The 20,676-nt window shown below is 42.7% G+C and overlaps 1 protein-coding gene across 1 annotated transcript in view; it reads right to left on the bottom strand.

Annotated features, from left to right (window-relative positions):
* fbxw5 (F-box and WD repeat domain containing 5) overlaps window positions 1-13,703 on the bottom strand; it is a 36,677-nt gene extending 22,974 nt beyond the window's left edge. Inside the window, exons 1-3 of the mRNA XM_028808760.2 lie at window positions 13,369-13,703; window positions 12,632-12,844; window positions 3,065-3,222 (exon numbers count right to left, since the gene is read on the bottom strand). Coding sequence (XP_028664593.2) covers window positions 3,065-3,222; window positions 12,632-12,844; window positions 13,369-13,498 — 501 coding nt within the window. The 5' untranslated portion in view covers window positions 13,499-13,703. The remainder of the gene's footprint in view (window positions 1-3,064; window positions 3,223-12,631; window positions 12,845-13,368) is intronic.
* Window positions 13,704-20,676: the final 6,973 nt, after the last annotated feature.

Here is a 20,676-nt window from a genome sequence, read left to right as displayed (position 1 = left end):
AAAGAACCTCATTCAGGCAACTATTTTTACTGGCGGTGGCTCAGGGAAGAGAGTTTTTATTCCTCGCATCCCTGTTATACCCTCTGACCTCCCATTTCAATTCAAACGCCTACAATTTCCACTAAGGCTCTGCTTTGCAATGATTCATTTCCCCTCAGTTTAAAAAGGTTTAGTTTTCTTCTTAATAAAAATTTTAAAGCAGTACTTCGCCTCTGCGAAGCGCGGGTATTTTGATATATATATGTCAATGTATGCATATATGTATGTCTAGATATATGTAGATATATATGTGTATATATATGTAGATATGTAAATATATATGTGGCTGTGTATATATATGTGTGTGTGTGTATGTATGTGTGTATATATATGTTGATATGTGTATATTATATATATATATATATATATATATTATATATATATATATATATATATATATATATATGTGGATGTGTATATGTATATATATATATGTAGATATGTGTATATGTAGATATGTGTGTGTGTATATATATATATATATATATATATATATATATATATATATATATATATATATATATATATATATATATATAAAAGACAGCAACACTCATAACAATGACAACACAAGTACATTGACAATCATGTTACGTTGTTTTTAAAATACGTTTCCTTTTCTTTTTCATAACCTCTTTAACACACTACTTCTCCGCTGCGAAGCACGGGTATTTTGCTAGTATATTATATATATAATATTATATTATATATAAAAAATCCAAAAGTCGGTCTGTCTGCTTTTTACGAGAGAACTACTTAACATACTTAGATCGGGTTTTTCTCTATAATGTGCTTAAATATTCCAGTTGATTTTGCAACTTCTCTCATCGTGCTAAGCATCATAGTTCGCTTATTTATTTGTGCGAATCCGAGAGAGACACAGTGGGCTGAAGCGAGGGGGGTGGGGCCCTCCTCACTCACGTGCCAGCCTCTGTTTCAGTCGCTCTACCTCGGAGCGCACCTCGCCATGGCTTAGCTAGCGATAATGTCTGCCGAACAAACAGGTATCATCTAGAGATTGTTGTGGAGTAACGTTTGACGTTTTTGAGAGAGAGAGAGAGACAGATCAGAGCTCCATGTGTTTTAGAGGGTACCTGCTCATTGGCAGAGATATCACTGCCATGTGCTTTTCTCCCCACGCGGGCGACGCTCTCTCATCACAGCTGAACACGATTAGATACAGTGGTGACTTTTGACGTTGAGGTCTACCCACCTTCCGCTTGGCCAGAGTTACATTTTATTTTTTTTTTGTTTATTGAATTTTAAACTTTGTCCTGTTTTAACGACTACGTTGGCGGAGCCGCAGGAGACAGCTAGTAGTTTATATAACCTTTGGAGTGCGATTTCCAGTGTTGGAAAGTGGTGAATATTGCATGAGTGAAAGGGACAAATAGGAATTTCATCGAACTCCACGCATTTCTGACAAACCAAAATATCTGATTTTTGAACGAGCCAATGCTATTGGCCACCTGTGTGAGGTCACCAAATTCACAACACCAATCAACACTCAGCATTATATGCTTTCTGTGGCATGGTGTGTGCGAGTGCACAATAAGAAAATACTAAAGGAAATTTTAAAAAAATGCAGATTATGCAATACATGCAAGTTGTAAATAAACAGAACAAAGCAGCTTATTTGGTTCCATGACAACTCCCCACCTTAGTCAATTCCCCACATTCCCAACTCCCCACAATTACAATTCCCCACATCACAATTCCCCACATTGCAATTCCCCAAATTCACAATTCCCCACGTCCACAACTCCCCACATTGGGATAATATTTATTATAACCATAGACTAATGTACTATATAAGACAGTCCATATAATGATACAAAAGCGTGCCCTCCGTTTCCCCACATCGAGCATTATTTTATTTAAAAACGCTACTTGTTAATAAATATGTAAAAATACATTATCCAAGCATGCATTTTTATATACAATTTGCCTTTTAAAAATTTGAAACAGGTAAGTTGAATTCTATTATTTTTTGAATCTTTCTTAAAACATGCTAAAACGTAACATTTTTGATTTTTATCTTTTTTAAATTACCAAAATTAAAGTTCTCAAAAATAATAGACTCTACTTATGGTGTAAAAATAAAAACACGAAATAAATCAAATAAAATTCTTCTCGCGCCTTACAACGTATCTACGTGCTCCGCGTCGCGCGCACCAAGTTTGCACGTTTGATAGTCTGTAGCGAACTTACCCTAGTCGGGAGTAAAGATAAACCTGTACAGTGGAATTATTAGCAAATGGAATAGGACCTTATCTAATTCATTATTTTGTACCAAGCATATTTTGTATTAAACTCATTTGTTCATTTGTGTATATCAGTTACTTGTATTTTGTAATCAGTAATGCATTTCAATAAATTGTCATGAAATAAAACTTTTGGAGATTAATTACTACTATTTGCATTTTAGAATTCCTTCATTATATTATTAATTCAGTGCACTCCATATTATCCCAATGTGGGGAGTTGTGGAAGTGGGGAATTGCAATGTGGGGAATTGCAATGTGGGGAATTGTGATGTGGGGAATTGTAATTGTGGGGAGTTGGGAATGTGGGGAATTGACTGATGTGGGGAATTGTCTGGCCACCGCTGGCTCAATATGGCACTTCCTTAGGGTTGGTCTGTGGAATACCTGGCAGGTACCACCTCTCTGGGTGAAGCAAAGTGAGTTACGTAACCTGCATGGTTCACACTTTCTTACACTGACATAATAATTCTTTACACTTGTATAGCGCTTTTCTCACTACTCAAAGCGCTCGACATGGAAGGCAGTACATCAATCATCTGTGCAGAATGGGTTTATAACAAAAAGCAAGTGGCAGGGATAAAACTGTGAACACAAACCAGCGGTCACTGGGATCCCCAAGTCATATCAAACGTGGTAAAAGCAATGAAATCCTCATCTACCATATGGATACCTGAAATGCTACAGCACCTGGAGATGCCAAGTCCTCCATGAAGGCTCGGTGGCAAAACACCTTAAAATAGTGAACTCCAACTACTCACCTTGACAGTGCAGTCTTTGGAGCAGGAGGCAAAGAAATGGCCGGAGTGGGAGAAGCTGAGGTGCAGGACCTGATCATGGTGCTCCTTCAACGTCTGCACCTCCACACAGGGGATTGTGTCGTACAAGCGCTTGAACTCCTCTAACCAGGAGGTGGCAGCTACAGGAAAGAGACAGACCCAAAATCCATGAAAATGAACTCACGGCTTTAAAACGCCAGACATCTGCATCTCAGCTCAGACAATTATGTTGTGTTCACACACTTGGCAAATTTTCGTAGTTACCATTTTTTTGTTTTTTTCTCTTTGCATGCATTTCTGGATTATCATTTTGGGCAAACAAGAAGTCACTGCAGATACTTCACACAATCTAAAAGAGGAAACACGTTAAGGACAACGTTTTGCTCCATGTGCAAAGGGACCAGAAATTACGATGCCACTTCTGATTGAGCCAATTACCAAATACAAAATGAGGTCAGTGTTTCACCTGTTCCAAGACTTCCCTCTGCCAAACATCCTCGCACTGTGAAAATTAAAACAACTCGTCACCTAAAGAGTTCTCTCTTTTTTCCCCCCACATGCAGTTATTCCGACTTATCAGGTCTGAGCTTCTACTCAGTGTCTATGTGCTGTACACCTGCACACTGACCTACCTGGTCGTGTTAATCCAACTCTCTCTTCATGACTGAGTAACGCCCTTGTATGCTTCATCATATTTTATTGTTTTATCTTCTTCTATTTATCTTTTATCCTGTCTTGTGCCCTGTGTTGGCTGGGATTGGCTCCAGCAGACCCCCCGTGACCCTATGTTTGGATTCAGCGGGTTGGAAAATGGATGGATATTTATCTTTTATATCTCGTGTTGTCCTTGTATGTTGCACCAATACAATCAGGACAAATTCCTAGTACACATTAGTAGTGCTGGGCGGTATACCGGTTCATACCGAAAACCGTGTTTTATTTATATTTTTTTTATGATATGGATTTTTCTTCTACCGCAACACCGGTTTAAATTGCCTAAACGACGTTCGGAACGTGGTGCAGTGGGAAACTGTTCAAGTGGGGACCTTTTTCACTGCTACACCGCTAAACACAGTTTTGTTGCACTAGGGCTCTTTTTCACTGCTACACCACCAAATAGTGGGCGGTAGCATAGGTATATGGAGGACTATTTCGGACAAAATTAAATAAATAAATAAATGAATGCGCAAATAAATTAAAAGTTCTGTGAAATGTGAAAAATGGACAGATAGCATTCCGAAACTGAAGCCGACGATAAAGTTGAACATGAACAACAGAAGAACTTTTGCTGAAAAAAGGAGTCACGTCCGTCGACTGGAGATACTTTAGTTTTAAAAGGTCAGATGTGTAAATACTGTTTCTATACTACTGGATAATACTGCAAGCCAAGTTGTACTTGTTTTTGTACGTGCTAGTGTATGTTCTGCTTGTATTGATCCTGCGATGTGGTGGCGACTCGTTCAGAGATGGGTGCAACTCTGAATGGATGGCATAATTAAACATGTATAACAAAGATATTTTTAAAGTTCTGAACACTCCGTCGGCTAAGTTAATAACTAGTTTTAATTTCACAAAGACGTTTATCGTGTGGTGATTGGTTATGTGGAGAAAGAAAAAGGAAAGATAGGAACTGGGGTTTTGGTAGAGAGCAGGAATATCATGAAGTGAATGGATTCTGTGCGGTGATTGCTGCAGGCGCCTGCTCTTAGTGCGGAGGAAGTCAGTTTAAAAAGCGTAGTGATTAACGACTGGGTCGGGGAACACTTAACACAAAGTATTTGATGTGCTGCATTAACTTGTGAAGGGGTTTGAGAAAATCTAGTAAATTAAACATTGATTTTAGGATGAAGTTTAGTTTACAACATTCTACTTTAATTATAAAATAAACTATGAGAATAAAGTGGAAATGTCGACTTTAATCTTGACATAAGCGTCAACATGAAAGTGGAAATGTCAAGAATAAAGTCAACGTGTCGAATTTATTCTCGACATATAGTTTGTTTTTTTCTTCCGTGTCCATTTTTTTTTCTTCACAGTGGCCCTAATGCGCTTCCATTGGGCTAAACCACAAACAGCATTATAAATGCAAGTTACAGTTTTATTATTTATGTATATAGCTTAGCTTGAAGCAAGGTCCATATTAATGCAGTTTGCCTAAATGATGGTTCAGTTGGTAAAGATGTCATCACCAAGTTGCACTTGTGTTATTTTAATTTGGTGAATACTGTGTAATGCACCTGGGCTTGAAGCCTTGAAGTAATGGTGCAACTATCAGTAACACTATTATGTATTTTATTGCTATGGGCAGCACGGTGGCGCAGTGGGTAGCGCTGCTGCCTCGCAGTTGGGAGACCTGGGTTCGCTTCCTGGGTCCTCCCTGTGTGAAGTTTGCATGTTCTCCCCGTGTCTGCGTGGGTTTCCTCCCACAGTCCAAAGACATGCAGGTTAGGTGGATTGGCGATTCTAAATTGGTGTGAGTGTGTTTGTGTGTGTCCTGCAGTGGGTTGGCACCCTGCCCAGGATTGGTTCCTGCCTTGTGCCCTGTGTTGGCTGGGATTGGCTCCAGCAGACCCCCGTGACCCTGTGTTCGGATTCAGCGGGTTGGACAATGGATGGATGGATTTTCTTGTTATTATTTATTAGTTTAAATATTATGCAGTTTAATGATGGTAAAATTGTTTAAAAAGTCACTTTAACGTGTCAGTGGACAGAGATTGTTAACATTAACAGAAAGTGTAGTTGGTTTACAAAAAATATTTACTATTTATTCCTTTTCTAAGACATGTTCAGTGCAATCCAACTTTCGACAAACAAGTCTAAATGTCTCTTTGGATGGTTGAAAATATGTTGTCAAAATCATAGTTTAAGCTTTTGCAAAATTTGTTCAATTAAAAGGTTCTATATTTTGACTGCGTCTGTCATGCAATGTGATTCCTTCTCTTTAGTGCCACCCCCTTGAAAATTATCACTTTATGGGGCCATGCAAACCTGGATTAATACTTGTGTGCACATTAAAATGTCTTTTTGTACGATGTACAATTCTCATAACAGTCGAATAGGTTATTCTTAGCCAGTCTACTGCAGTAATTGCAGTGGAAAATGTGGTTAACATCCACTCATGCATGGGAAAAAAATACCGTCTAATACCGTGAAACCGGCAGAATTTAGAAAAATACCGTGATATAGAATTTTGGTCATACCACCCACCTCTACACATTAGTGTACCTGGCCAATAAAGTCAATTCTGACATCTGTGAATGCAGGCACTTCTCTCATCTGTGAATTCTAACAATGGGCGCAACGACTTGGGAGGGCATTCATGAGAAATTTCCCAGCGTGAAGATATTTTCAATGGAACAGAAACACAGCATTAGTTGCTGTTTACTTTATAGCTCTGGTAAAATGACTGAACTCCTACTGGGTGGTCTGGTGGTGCAGGGGTAGCAACAAGGAGACAGGGTGCTACCTTAGTGGAGTTTGCTTGTGTAGAAGAAGAATGTTCTCCTCAGCACCATGTATTTTGTGTGTTTAGTAAATTAGAATTTTTATAATAACTATTTTGTAACTTGCCAGTGAGAGACGCTTTGGCTTATGAACTAACAAAAATATGTTATTCCAGGGTTCAGGAGAAATAGTGTCCACATGAATAAAATGTAAGCTGTTTCTTGTTTTCCCTTTCTCAGAGTGAATGTTTCAGGGACAAGGTCACAAGGCTGCAGAAAGTACATGTGGTTTATGCAAAGGCGTCTCTCCTGTGCTCAGCTTTGAAAACACAGATAATGCTTAGCTCAACAGACATATTGTTTAACTTTACTGTTTTGATAAGGATGTTCTTTCTGTCTTATTAATCATGAGATGCTGAAGTATAAAAAACCCCTCCTGGCTTTTGATCAGGGTTCAATTGAGCTTTGCGGCAATAAGTTATACTCTTTTGAATCTCTACTTACTGCGACTCCGAATGAATAAATAAAGTGAATTGAGAAAATATTATCTGTCTGCTTTTCAGTGTGCCTTTTTCGTCCACACTTGTGATCCCCATGGGTTTCCCACCACAGTACAAAGTCAGTGTGGCCTCTGCATTTCTGTTCAGTCGACTCCGACACTTCTACATCTGCCTCCTGAAGACTGTTTCTGCTAAGTAGCTCACCGATATGTGTGTGTGTGTGTTCATCCTGCAATGGCCCCTTTCCTGCCTTCTGCCCGATGTTTGCTTGGATAGGCTCCAGCTCCTCCACACCCCTGCTCACAGTAAGCAGATTTGCAAATGGATAGATGGATGGTTTTAACTTCTACTCCAAACTACATTGTGAATCTTCTAGTTTGTACTATGATATAATAATGCTGATCTTCAACAAGGGTCTGGAAATGGGAATTGCTGTGAAAGACCCTATTATAATACAATACAATTTATTTTTGTGTAGCCAAAAAATCACACAAGAAGTGCCGCAATGGGCTTTAACAGGCCCTGCCTCTTGACAGCCCCCCAGCCTTGACGCTCTAAGAAGACAAGAAAACCCTTGTAGGGGAAAAAAAAAATGGAAGAAACCTCCGGAAAGGCAGTTCAAAGAGAGACCCCTTACCAGGTAGGATGGGCGTGCAGTGGGTGTCAAAAAGGAGAAGGTCAATACAATACACTGAATAGAACAAATCCTCAATACAGTATAAAAATAAAAAATTTAGAAGTACAAAGCAGAATTTAACAGTAGATATCATCACATAATATGATTTGGATTTATTTAGAGTCCCGGAGACCTCGGCCATCAATATTATAAACAAGAGCAATGAATTTCAGTCCTGGGGGGAAATGCATGAGGCTGTGTTCACCTAAGTGAGCAACCTCTGCTCTACTGGATTCCTACCTAAATTTCAATTCAACAGAATTCATTTTTTTATTACTGCAGGAGGACAACTTGATTTGTCGGCAGGTTTTGAGAGGCCACAATGTAAAATTAAAAATCAGCAAAGAACGCAGCCATCAAACATAAACTTAGTACAAGTAACTAAATGTAGCAGTGAACATAACACTTCAGGTATGACTCTAGGTAAGAAAGATCTACTTATATAACAAAACACTAAGATCTGGCTGTCCAGTCCCTCAGAGCAATCGGATTGGTTAGGGTGGCTTTGGTGCGATTGGCGAGTTTGGTGACAAAAGAGGACGTGCGTGTGTGACAAGGAGACGTAGTGGTGCACACTGACAGACTCGCCTTCAAAGACAAAAGTATAAAACAGACAGGAGTGAGAAAGGCGCCTCAAAACTAAACATAAAGAGTCTAAGAACTGCACTCGAGAAAGGGAACGCCCGTGAAGAGACGTTCAGACGCACGAATACAGAGGAGAGGCACCGAAAGTACACGTAGGATAGATCTGCAAATTATTCTATTACCCGTCTTCGAAAAGCACCATGGCAAGTTACATATAAAATTAAATCAACATCAGGACTTGACTAATGGCTGAGGCGAATGGCACGATTGTTCCTCTTCACAGCTAAATCTCTCTAAGGCAGGGGTCCTCGATCACAGTCCTGGAGGGCCGCTCCAACCCAATTACTTAATAAGAAGCCCTTATTGCTCAAGTGACACTTCTGCTTCACTTTAGTGGTCTCGCTCATTAACATTTTGAAACCTTTATAATAATAATAAAAATAATTCATTACATTTATATAGCGCTTTTCTCAGTACTCAAAGCGCTATCCACACAGGGAGGAACCAGGAAGCGAACCCACAATCTTCCACAGTCTCCTTACTGCAAAGCAGCACCTCTACCAAATTAAACTAATCGCTCCTAATTAGCAATAACATGCAAATGACAAAAGAGAGCAGCATTTCTCCATCAGCTATGCTGATGACACACAGCTGTATTTATCAATAGCACCTGATGACCCCGATTCTCTTGATTCACTAACACAATGTCTGACTTGTATTTCAGAATGGATGAATAGTAACTTTCTCAAGCTAAATAAAGAGAAAACTGAAATCTTAGTGATTGGCAATAATGGATACAATGAGGCTATTAGAAATAAACTGGATACATTAGGATTAAAAGTCAAGACGGAGGTAAAAAGCTTAGTAACTGTTGACTGTAATCTGAATTTTAAATCGCATATTAATCAGATCACTAGGACAACATTTTTTCACTTAAGAAACATAGCAAAAGTTAGACCTCTTATATCATTGAAAGATGCTGAGAAATTAGTTCACGCGTTTGTTTTCAGTCGACTAGAATACTGTAACGCACTCCTCTCAGGACCACTCAAAAAAGACATAAAGCGACTGCAACGACTGCAGAATGCAACTGCTAGAATCCTAACTAGGAAAAGAAAATCCGAGCACATCTCTCCAGTTTTGATGTCACTACACTGGTTACCTGTGTCATTCAGGATTGACTTTAAAATTTTGCTTATGATTTATAAAGCCTTAAATAATCTCGCCCCATCTTATATATCGGAATGTCTGACATCTTATATTCCAAATCGCAACCTCAGATCCTCAACTGAGTGTCTCCTTAGAATTCCAAGAGCAAAACTTAAAAGAAGTGGTGAGGCGGGCGGCCTTCTGCTGTGATGCACCTAAAATCTGGAATAGCCTGCCAGTAGGAATTCGCCAGGCTGATACAGTGGAGCACTTTAAAAAACACATTACTGTGAAGTTATGAGAAGGCCATGTTACAGTAATTTAATCCTGATACTCTGTATATCCAATTCATTATAATAACTATTCATGGTGGCTCTAAAATCTGTACTAACCCCTACTCTCTCTTCTGTTTCTTTTTCCGGTGTCCTTTTGGTGGCGGCTCTTGCCACCACCATCTACTCAAAGCACCGTGATGTTCCAACACTGAAGAATTAAAAGCCAGGAGTCTGCATGTCCATCATCATCAAGTCCTTCCATGAGAACCCTAACTACAAAGAGGACTATTTCATTTATGTTAGGTAGAATGCCCAGAGGGGACTGGGTGGTCTCGTTGCCCCCTGCAGATTTTATTTTTTTCTCCAGCCATCTGGAGTTTTTTTTTTGTTTTTTCTGTCCACCCTGGCCATCGGACATTACTCTTTTTTTTTTTTTTTTTTTATGTTAACTAATATTGTCTTATTTTAAGTTCTTATGTTGTATTTTTTTTTATTTATTGTTCTTCATTATGTAAAGCACTTTGAGCTACTTTTTTGTATGAAAATGTGCTATACAAATAAATATCATCTAGCTTGTTACCATTTACACCTGTGTGTATTTATCACGGGCGGCACGGTGGCGCAGTGGTAGCGCTGCTGCCTCGCAGTTAGGAGACCCGGGTTCACTTCCCGGGTCCTCCCTGAGTGGAGTTTGCATGTTCTCCCTGTGTCTCCCCCAGTCCAAAGACATGCAGTTAGGTGGATTGACGAATCTAAATTGGTCCTAGTGTGTGCTTGGTGTGTGGGTGTGTTTGTGTGTGTCCTGTGGTGGGTTGGTACCCTGCCTGGGATTGGTTCCTGCCCTGTGTTGGCTGGGATTGGCTCCAGCGGACCCCCGTGACCCTGTGTTCGGATTCAGCGGGTTGGAAACTGGATGGATGGATGGATTACGTAAAGCACTTTGAGCTACTTTTTTGTATGAAAATGTGCTATACAAATAAATATTATTATCTAGCTTGGTACCATTTACACCTGTGTGTATTTATCAGGCACTATTGGGTTTAATTAATTACTTTAAGGGACAGTGAAGAGAAAAAAAGTGAAGGACTGAGAATTACTCGTCCATTTTAGACTGCAAATCATTTGGATGATATCCTTAGAAAGGGGAAGAAAATCAAGGATATCAGAAGGACCTGACATGGCAGAGTTAAAGCACTGATGAGCCATGAAATTAAATTATTGGCAAGAATTGCTTTCTAATTAAGCAACCGGGTTAGAACAAAAACCTGCAACCACTACGGCCCTCCAGGACTGTGACTGAGGACTCCTGCTTTAAGGCAAAGGATATGGGTGTAGATCTCAGGTGCGTTTAACATTATTACGTGTAAGGGCGCAGTTAAATTCTGAATTATTACCCTGTGAACTGTTAAAGGTTGTTCTTCATCTATGTGCTAATCACGAGAGTGTGTAATTATGGTAACAATAGGCGTCAGATGGAGCGTCTTCCCTGCTGCCCTTGTATCTGTTTAATGACGGCTTACGTTTTGTACTTTTCTGCTGCAAACAAATTTTCCTCCGAGATGATGATCAAGATAATCAACCTAACCTAAAGGCCAGCAGTTCACCCCTTGAGTCTAAGCCTGTGGATGTAAAATTAGATGAATTTAGAAGATCAAGAAGATCAGGTGGTGTGGGGTATTCGAACCATTTGCTCTTCCTCCTTGGAACCCTGAACTTAAGACGCGATGGCAACAACTGGAATCGAGGAGGTCAAGGAGTCGCGTCTGACAGAAAGAAGACCTTCTGCTTTCCATAACACTTGCTTGTTAAACATTGAGGTCTTGTTATTTTACAGTTTTGACTGTTTCTGTGTTTTGTTGCGGACATTGACATTTCCAAACCAGGCCAGCAGAACACATCTAAAGGCAGACTCAATACAAGATTTATTTGGGTGGAGTGGTGGCTCTGAGGCTAAGGATCTGCGCTGGTATCCCAAAGGTTGCCAGTTCGAATCCCCGTCACCCCTCCTACTGTGCTGGGCCCTTGAGCAAGGCCCTTAACCTTCAATTGCTCCAGGGGCTGACCCTGTGCTCTGACCCCAAATGGTATGCGAAAAACCAAGCAATGTCCTTCTGGATTAATAAAGTATAAAAAAAATAAAATAACGGGGGGACTCGCACTAAACAGATGCGTCTTCGCTTCCTTAAGCGGCAGAGCCGAGGGAGACCCCTCGGTATTTTCTTTCAAAATCTCATACGAGTCTCCATTTGCAAGCTGCTATTGAACCGTTTTGCTTCTGTATCAACCCTGAAATTTCAAAATTGGGCTTCCTAAATTTTTCGCAGTGTGGCGAATATGTATGTTAGTTACATGGAGATGATTTTGTGCTACTTTTGACGTTGATTGTTTTTTTTTTTCCCCAGACTAAATTATTTCCCAAGCCCCCCACATTACTTATGCTGTTATTTATTAAAGGGTCTCACTGGTGGATCGGACACTGAAGTAGCAGCGGCCTTCCACATTTTGGTTGCATTTTCCTCCTGTCTACTACAAAAAGGGTGAAAGAACAACGAAAGAGACAATAAGATAAGAATTTAAAACTACAGCAAAAACAAAGATTTCTAAAATTCTTGTCAAGAAGAAAAAAAAGATCAGCTAATTAAACAAGAAGACCAATTCGAGATTTAAAATGACTTTTGGAACAAAACTTCCAAAGGTCAGGCGTGCAGCCACAGTGGGCCTCCGACACTGAACTTGAGGACCACCAAAATAACCTGAAGGCTTACATTACACTGAGAACGTAAAGAGAGAGGGAGGCCAAGACTGAGGCCACGGGCTGCCGCTTAAAGGAAGCCGTCAAGGAATAACGGAGGAAGTTAGTAAAGCCGGCTTGGACTCGGGAGGCCGCCCCACGTTGGCCGTTGCTGCCCCTCGGGTATTACCAGGGTGCCTGGGCACGGCTCGCGAGATGCGGTAGTAGCCGTAGAAGAGCTGGCGCCACAGGAACTCGTCCCTCGAGACGGCGTGCCACTGTCGGCACACTAGGCTGGCAGACAGGACGTCCTCGTGCTCCAGGTGCATGAAGATCTCCAGCAGAAGACTATCGGGGAGAGCAGGGAGGCGACGCTCCATCGTCTCATTGTCACCAGCGCGGCCTGCAAATGGACAGACACAACAAGTCAGGCTTTCCGAGTTGGAGGGCGGCGGCGGCGGCGGCGGCGACGCGTCGCTCAGGTGCATTACTTCCATCCGACGGCGCCCGTCATGTCGAGACTGACCGCAACCCGCCGCGCGGCGTTACACCTATCGCGACTTCCCGCCCATCCGCTACAGCAGCAGCGGGCGTCGCGAACTCCATTTCCCACAACCCCGCGCGTCACTCTACTACCCGCCACTCCCACCCGCTCGCCCTTTTTCTCCCTTTCTTCTTTTTTTTTTGCACTTTTGTCTTTGTCCTGCTCGATTCATTCCCAGGCTGGACGCCCTGCCTGTTATTTCTTAATTCACTCCTCTCCTTTCAGCGGTTCCTTGTCTCCAGTTTCCCCACCACGGCAAACCACCCCCTTCATTTTCTCTCTCCTGTAAGCCGAAGCACGGGAGGCCACAAAGAAAGGCAAATCCAATTCGTCCGCGCGGACAAACTTCGTGAACCACAAAAATGACAGCGCCTCGTACCCACCTCGCCAGGCCGGCTCGTCACTCTGTTCGTCAAAGGCAGCATGGCGGACACCTCCGAGCGGCAGATTCCACAGCGCCACCCGGCGGCTGGGAGTTGTCACGTGGCTGTCTGTGTCCTCAACGAGCAGCATCCCCCTTGCGGATTGTAATCGACTGCTGCGCTGGAGGTTCCCAAACTTTTTGAAGCCAAAGCAGTCGTACCAGCAGGTCAGGGCCCCCCCACTTCTATTAAAGTCAATGCTGCGATGCTCGGCTTGCTCTCGGATCTTAGCTTCTGCTAATGGCAGCCCCACGGGAGGATTTTGGATAACAGCGGACTTGTTATTCAAAGGTAACTCTTAATAAACGTAGCCGGCTACTGATCAGATAGCACGTGATTTGCACTTGAGCGGAGCGGGGGGTGACATTTTGGGGGTCTCAACCTTTTTTTTTTATCTCCTAGAACTGAAGTGTTTTTAAACTGTTAATTGCTGAACTCTGCTGGGCACAGCTAAAGGCGTTGACGTCCTTAATCCCCTCCCTAATTAATATTACATTTGGGAATTTTAACACGGGGTCACTGATTGTGTTTTGTGTGGGTCTGCGCTTTTTCATTTTATAGGTGTACACCAAATGCTTTTTTTACTGCATTATTACTAATGTAAAAGCAGTAATGTGATTTGACAAATAATAGTAGTAATCATAATAATACATTTTATTTATATAGCGCCTTTTCCATGCATCCAGAAAGAATAACAGGGCACGTAAAACATTGGATACAAATAATGTGCTCATAAACACTAAATAAAGATAAATACTGGATTTTTATGATAATTTAATAATTAATAATTTAATATATTTTTTACCTTTACAAAATGTATACAGTTGCATACAAGTGCAGATCAAAAGCAGGAGAAAAAAAAACCTTCACAAGTTACATACAACTTATGGTCCAAAAAAGATGAAACAGAAAACAGAGCCCCCAAATAGCTCCAAGTCCGCGTGATGCTGAGCCCACCTCATGGCCGCCCTCTGCTCTTTCTGTCCGTTCCGGTGTTCGGCTTTAAGGATGGACGAAGATTCCCCAGACATAAGCGACTCTGCCTCCATCCATTCATTTTCAAACCCGCTGAATCCAAACACAGGGTCACGGGGGTCTGCAGGAACCCACCGCAGGACACACACACACACTAAGAACAACTTAGAATCGCCAATCCACCTAAACCTGCATGTCTTTGGACTGTGGGAGGAAACCCACGCAGACACGGGGAGAACATGCAAACTCCTCACAGGGTCACCGTGCCGCCCAGGACTCTGCCTTCAACACTGAAATTCAGTGTCAACCTCGCTAGGAGAGTCGCGGCCCCCGGGTGGACCCCCAGTTTGAAAAGCACAATGGAGAGCAGCCGGCGCTGGAGATAAACGCGAATGTGAAATGCAAGATGTGAACTGAAGTTTACTGCCAGGTGTGAACGGCGTATGGCCGGCCGGCCGGCCGAATTCACATTTAGCGAGAACTCAGAAGGAATTTCTATTACTGTATCTCAAAAATGTGCTTCGTGTTTCCAAAAGTTGCCAATTGATTTCAAGACATCTGAAAATCGATTCTCTTACATTCTGCAAAACATCTTCAGATACCCAAAAACAGCCACGTTTTCAAATGTCGTAAATTGACCTCGTAGGCATTTATGATTTCTGACGTTCATTCTCTCTGAATTAGGGGGTCCCGGTGAGGACGAAAATGAAGAATAATAAAGCATGGCAGGGATTTACAGTTCAGGTGCACATCTTAATTAAAATTTCCCTCGATTTACTTCATTTGTGTGCACGTTTTTTTTTTTTAATTAAAAAAAATTGTGAGTTTAATTAAAATTAACACACAGTTTAGTTCGTCCGTCAATGGTCCATAAATGTTGTTAATTCATGCGTTTAATTAAAACGTTCTTTCGATTTAGTTAATTTGTGCGTTTAATTAAATTGTTTCCTTTATTTAATTCGTGCATACATTTTAATTAAAACATCCATCCATCTATCCATTATCCAACCCGTCATATCCTAACTGTCTGCTGGAGCAAATCCCAGCCAACACAGGGCACAAGGCAGGAAACAAACCCCGGGCAGGGTGCCAGCCCACACACACTAGGGACAATTTAGACTCGCCAATGCACCTAACCTGTAGGTCTTTAGACTGTGGGAGGAAACCCACGCAGGGAGGACCCGGGAAGCGAACCCAGCTCTCCTAACTGCAAGGCAGCAGCGCTACCCACTGCGCCACCGTGCCGCCCTAATGAAAACATTACCTTATTTAAATTAATTTGTGAGTTTAGTTAAATAGTTCCCTCGATTTCGTTAAATCATACTTTTAATTAAAACATGGCCGTTTTGCTTGTTTTAATATATATTTTGTACAATGTTTTATATCTCTCAATTATATAAAAAATCCTGACAGAAGACTCTTTTTCCATGAGATTTTTTTTCAAGTCCCGTCCTCCTCTCCACGGCCCACACCCGCGGTCCTCTCACCTCGCACTGGTGTGAATGTTTTTGTCAGACACAATTCCTGCGCTCTCAGCTCTTATCAATTTTAACGTTTTCCTTATTTTAAGTTCCCAATTAAATGAAGATCTTAATGAAGAATTTCATCCCAACGGGTTATCAACAGAAGAAATGAGTAGACGGGCAATCCTGGCACCGAGAAACGAGGAAGTCAAAATTGTCGATCGGTTACACGTCGAATTGCTTAAATGCGTATCAATAGACTCTGCTGAGACAGTTGGTGGCGATGGTGAGGAAGATGAAAACATCAACTTACAATATCATGAAGAATATCTACAACCGTTAAGTAACACCGTCTGGTCCTCCACCGGCCGAATTTCCGTACAGGGTGGTCCAGATCCAATTATACAAACTGTTCGACTGACAACCGTCTGCGCGCAATGCAGGGCAGGTGCTGCCATCTATCGGCAACAAAAAGAATTTTAAGTGAAATCTCAACGTGCTGGGCAGGTACTGTGAATTCTCTATGTAATAAACTTAATACGTTATAGCGTAATGAAAATTGCATGATTAGATCTGGACCACCCTATAGAAAGAAAGAAGGACGTATCGTAATGTTATTGTGTAATTTATGTCTGAGTGATGAGTTGTATTCAAAATCGGTCGAACAATTCTGACATGCAAAATTTTAACAGGCGACTATAGAGTAAAGCCACGCAAAATGACACCTTTTATTGGCTAACTAGAAAGATTACAATATGCAAGCTTTCGAGGCAACTCAGGCCCCTTCTTTAGGCAAGATGATTACATCTTTGCCTGAAGAAGGGGCCTGAGTTGCCTCGAAAGCTTGCATATTGTAATCTTTCTAGTTAGCCAATAAAAGGTGTCATTTTGCGTGGCTTTACTCTACATTCATAATGGCTAACACGGTACAACACCCTAGTACAACAGGCGACTAGAAAGGTAACGCAGTTCATCAAACCTGAGACACCACAGGAGATCGTGATATGCCATTCGTATTAAAACGTTTACAGTTTAATAACTTTTACAAAGACAATTAAAAAGCGCTATATAAATGTAAAGAATTAATAATTTTATTATTAATTAACAAATCACAGGGACAAACTTTCGAAAAAGTCGGTTGATTTATTAGAGAGAAAGAAACGAAATTCACTCACAATACGTTGTGTTGTCACGATGAGAGTCCAAACACGGAAACAAAATTCAATGCGATTTTGACAAAACGTTAATCCCAGATGTTTTTTTTTACTTAAGTTTTACAGAAGAAGTGTAAGTGTAAAAAATATTTTCATATTAATTTCAAAGCCAAACAGAACGAAAACGTATAACGCAACGAATACCTCGAATGCAACATGAAAGCTAATTTTCTCTCAATTTCTTAGGTTTTACTATTTTTTTAATAAGGTTAATTACTCGCTGTAATGTCAAACATTCTATTATGCATATGTAACAATTCCCATGAAAAGAACAATCTGTTTAAATTGTACATCTAACTTATAACTTGTAATCTATCTAATTGTACATTTAACATTATACATAGTTATTGTCTGTTTTTTTCACCTGTATTATTATCATTCTTTAATTTAATATTATTTATTGTATCAGTATGCTGCTGCTGAAGAATGTGAATTTCCCATCGGGATTAATAAAGTATCTATCTATCTATCTATCTATCTCTATCTGCTCCCCCATACGCGAGTGGCAGAGCCGTGGAGTGGCTAACGTGCATAGCGCCCGCCCGGGGTTTGGCAAGTGAAGCGAGCCGTGGGCACAGCCCCCCAGTATTTATTATTTCTGACTGCACATCGCACACCGTTCTGTTGTGTGCCTCGGACACTCCATATGGAACCAAGACGCCCCCCCCCCCCCCCAAAAGGTCACAGCTGAGGTTTCATTCGTGTCGATCTGGTGACCCTCCTCATCCTCGGCGCCATTACTGAGCCATTAGCGCCACTCTCGTAGTAAACTCGCTTCACAGGCGTCGCTGTCACGATTTTTTTCGGTTTTCCACGATATTCTCAAAGCGGTTTGTTTGGGTGTCTTTGTGTCTGGCGCCGCTCAGCTGGACCCTCGCCGTTGTCTCTGTCTGTTTGCTCAGGTGCGGGCTTCACTTTTTAAAGTTCTGCGGTGGCCTAGTGATTTTATTTTTTCGGGACTGGCGCAGTTTAAAGGGTGGCTGACCTTGTGTCTGTCTGTCCGTCCATTAGTTGTTGTCATCGATCACTTTGACTTCTCCTCTACAATCCAATTTAGCCCTTTGCACAAACATTTGAAATGTCAGAATCTGCCTTTGCTTGGCTGGTTCTACTGTCTGTTGATACGTTTGTGTGAATGTTCATGGCCTCATTTGGCTGCCGTGTCTCCCCCTCACATGACGTTTACAGGAGGCCGTCACCTTCCATGGCCGCCCCCCAGCACTGCCGCCGTTGCCACTCCAATCCTCCAGCCTTTCTTCCCTGCTGCTCTTTTCTCTGCCTGCACATTCAAGCTGCCGGCTTCACCTCACATTCCGATGTGGATTTACCATCGGGGTGTTTTGGGTGGGCGTCCAGGGGCCTGTGATGGCAAGGAGCCTTTTCACCAATCCAACCTCCCTGGCACAATGAAAGGATCGAATCTCTGTGTGCCGAAATGACCCGCCGTTGGGGGGGGGGGTTAGGGGGGATCACGCTCGATGAAACGATGTAGACACCAAGTGCCAAAATGACAAAGGGGACACAACTCCCCCTACGCTTGTTGAAACAATCGGGTCTCCGTGCGTTAAATTCAAGAGTGGGAAATACCACAGTGCGCTGTTAAAAAGTATAATCAGCTCCCAGTTAAAGAGCTAAGACACTCAGAGTTTCTGTGAGGGTCTTAATTTGGGCCTACCGACACCAGTCACTTAGGGTCAGAGCTGGGCTGATCGAAGGCAGGCAAACACACAGGAGCGGGGCTCGTAATTTGGGCTCTTTAAGTGTTTGGTCGTCTCACTCACTCGTTTGTTCACACAAACACAAACCCACCCGTTTCTTCTCAGGATGTCACCAGCCATTCTGACAGCATTTCTCACCCCCCCCCCCCCCCCCCATTGCACCCCAACAACAGTATCTCTTTAACCAGGCTTCACCAGCTCTGATCCCTCCCTCAGGATCTTCCCTTCTCACAAGCTCCACCCCTTCTGATAGCTTCTCTCTCAGGCTCCTCCCCTCTGTGACAGTATCGCTCTCTCTCTGCAGCCCCACCCCACCAAAGGTATCAGTCTCTCTTTAGCTCCGCCCCCTCAGTCTCTCTCTGCAGCCCCACCCCTCCAACAGCGTCAGTCTCCCTCTAGCTCCGCCTCCTCAGTCTCTCTGCAGCCCCACCCCTCCAACAGCGTCAGTCTCCCTCTAGCTCCGCCTCCTCAGTCTCTCTGCAGCCCCACCCCTCCAACAGCATCAGTCTCCCTCTAGCTCCGCCCCCTCAGTCTCTCTCTCTCTTCCAGGTCTGTTTTCTCCTTCACTAATTTTCACTCCCAAACGCCCGTCTAGACAGACAGCACCAGAGGACTCGCTGCTTTGAGTGTTTACGATCCATGAAAAGTTCACTTTTATTTAGAACGCGGTTTTTGTCCTTACCAATGTTCTAGTTTCTCTTTGTCCAGTGGTCTTCTTCTTTGGTAATTTTGGTTGAAAAGTTTGACAATCCTCGCTGCATTAACTGTCAATTCAGCAGCCGGCACCTCCCAGGCCCCCCGGACTCTAGCCGTCTGCCATGAAGTCCATACTGGCGTGGAGGTCTCAGGGCTGTGAAGGTGGCAAGTGACAGGATTGGGATTTCCTTTTGTCACTTCAAAGGCAGCAGCCTGAGCTTTTGCAGTCATTCACACCACCTGCCCTGACATTCCTTGATGCGGATGGACCCCCCATGATATGAGCTATCATCAGACACAAAACATGTTCCAGATGGTTACGAGATGTCTGTGTGTGTTCAAGGATGGACACATGGAACAAGACGGGCTCCTGCCAGTGGCCTCCTTCTTTAAGGAGCTCACTGGAGTTCTTCTGCATGGATACAATGAGAATGAGATGAGGGCTTCACATACACGAGGACTTCAACAATAGATCGGCAGGAAAGAGACCTCGAGACTCCATGAATGGATGGATGGCACTGCCACCTCAAAGGTCCAGGGCCCCGGGCTCCAAATCCCACTCCTGAAAGCTGTCCCAAACCCAAAGACATGCACTCACACACAATAGGCCTTGTGTCATTGTCAGCGAGTGTGTGTGCCAATGGGTCTGTGACGGCCCCTCGTGACCCTGAACACATCGGTGGGACAGCAGCACACATCTGGACGACAGCGAGAGATCCTAAGTAGTCCAATAAACAGTACAAATTTAAACTTTTCACTTCTGCCTTTCATAACAGCGGCACAAGAGAGTGACGACGGCCTAGCAAATGAAACCCGGGAGATCAAAGAAACGAAAAATGAGTGACGAGGAATATGAAGAGGAAGAAAATCCTGCAGCCACAGGGCGGCGCCAGATACTGGGCTCAGCTGTCGTCACATTTAGTGGCTGATCTCGCTGGTCTGAGGACGTCCGGTCACATGACTGCCTCGCGACTTCTAAAGTGTCCTGAGCCCCCCTCTCACCGTGAGAGCCGCCTGACCGCACCGGTGGTCCCTCACAAGCTCCACCTTCCTGTTTTTTTTCCCACTCTGTTGTAGCACCAGAGCCTTGTCTTCTACTTGTGTGGTGCAACTCGGCCATTTCCGTACTTTCCTGGTGGTCTGAACAAGAGGAAAGGTTGGGAGTATGCGCCGATTACAGCGCGCCAGGCAACCACCACACAA

The sequence above is a fragment of the Erpetoichthys calabaricus genome, chromosome 9 (assembly GCF_900747795.2).
Source record: "Erpetoichthys calabaricus chromosome 9, fErpCal1.3, whole genome shotgun sequence".
In the NCBI taxonomy this organism is placed as follows: domain Eukaryota; kingdom Metazoa; phylum Chordata; class Cladistia; order Polypteriformes; family Polypteridae; genus Erpetoichthys; species Erpetoichthys calabaricus.
The sequence above is the reverse complement of the archived record's forward strand: the minus strand, read 5'-3'. Positions and strand labels throughout refer to the sequence as shown.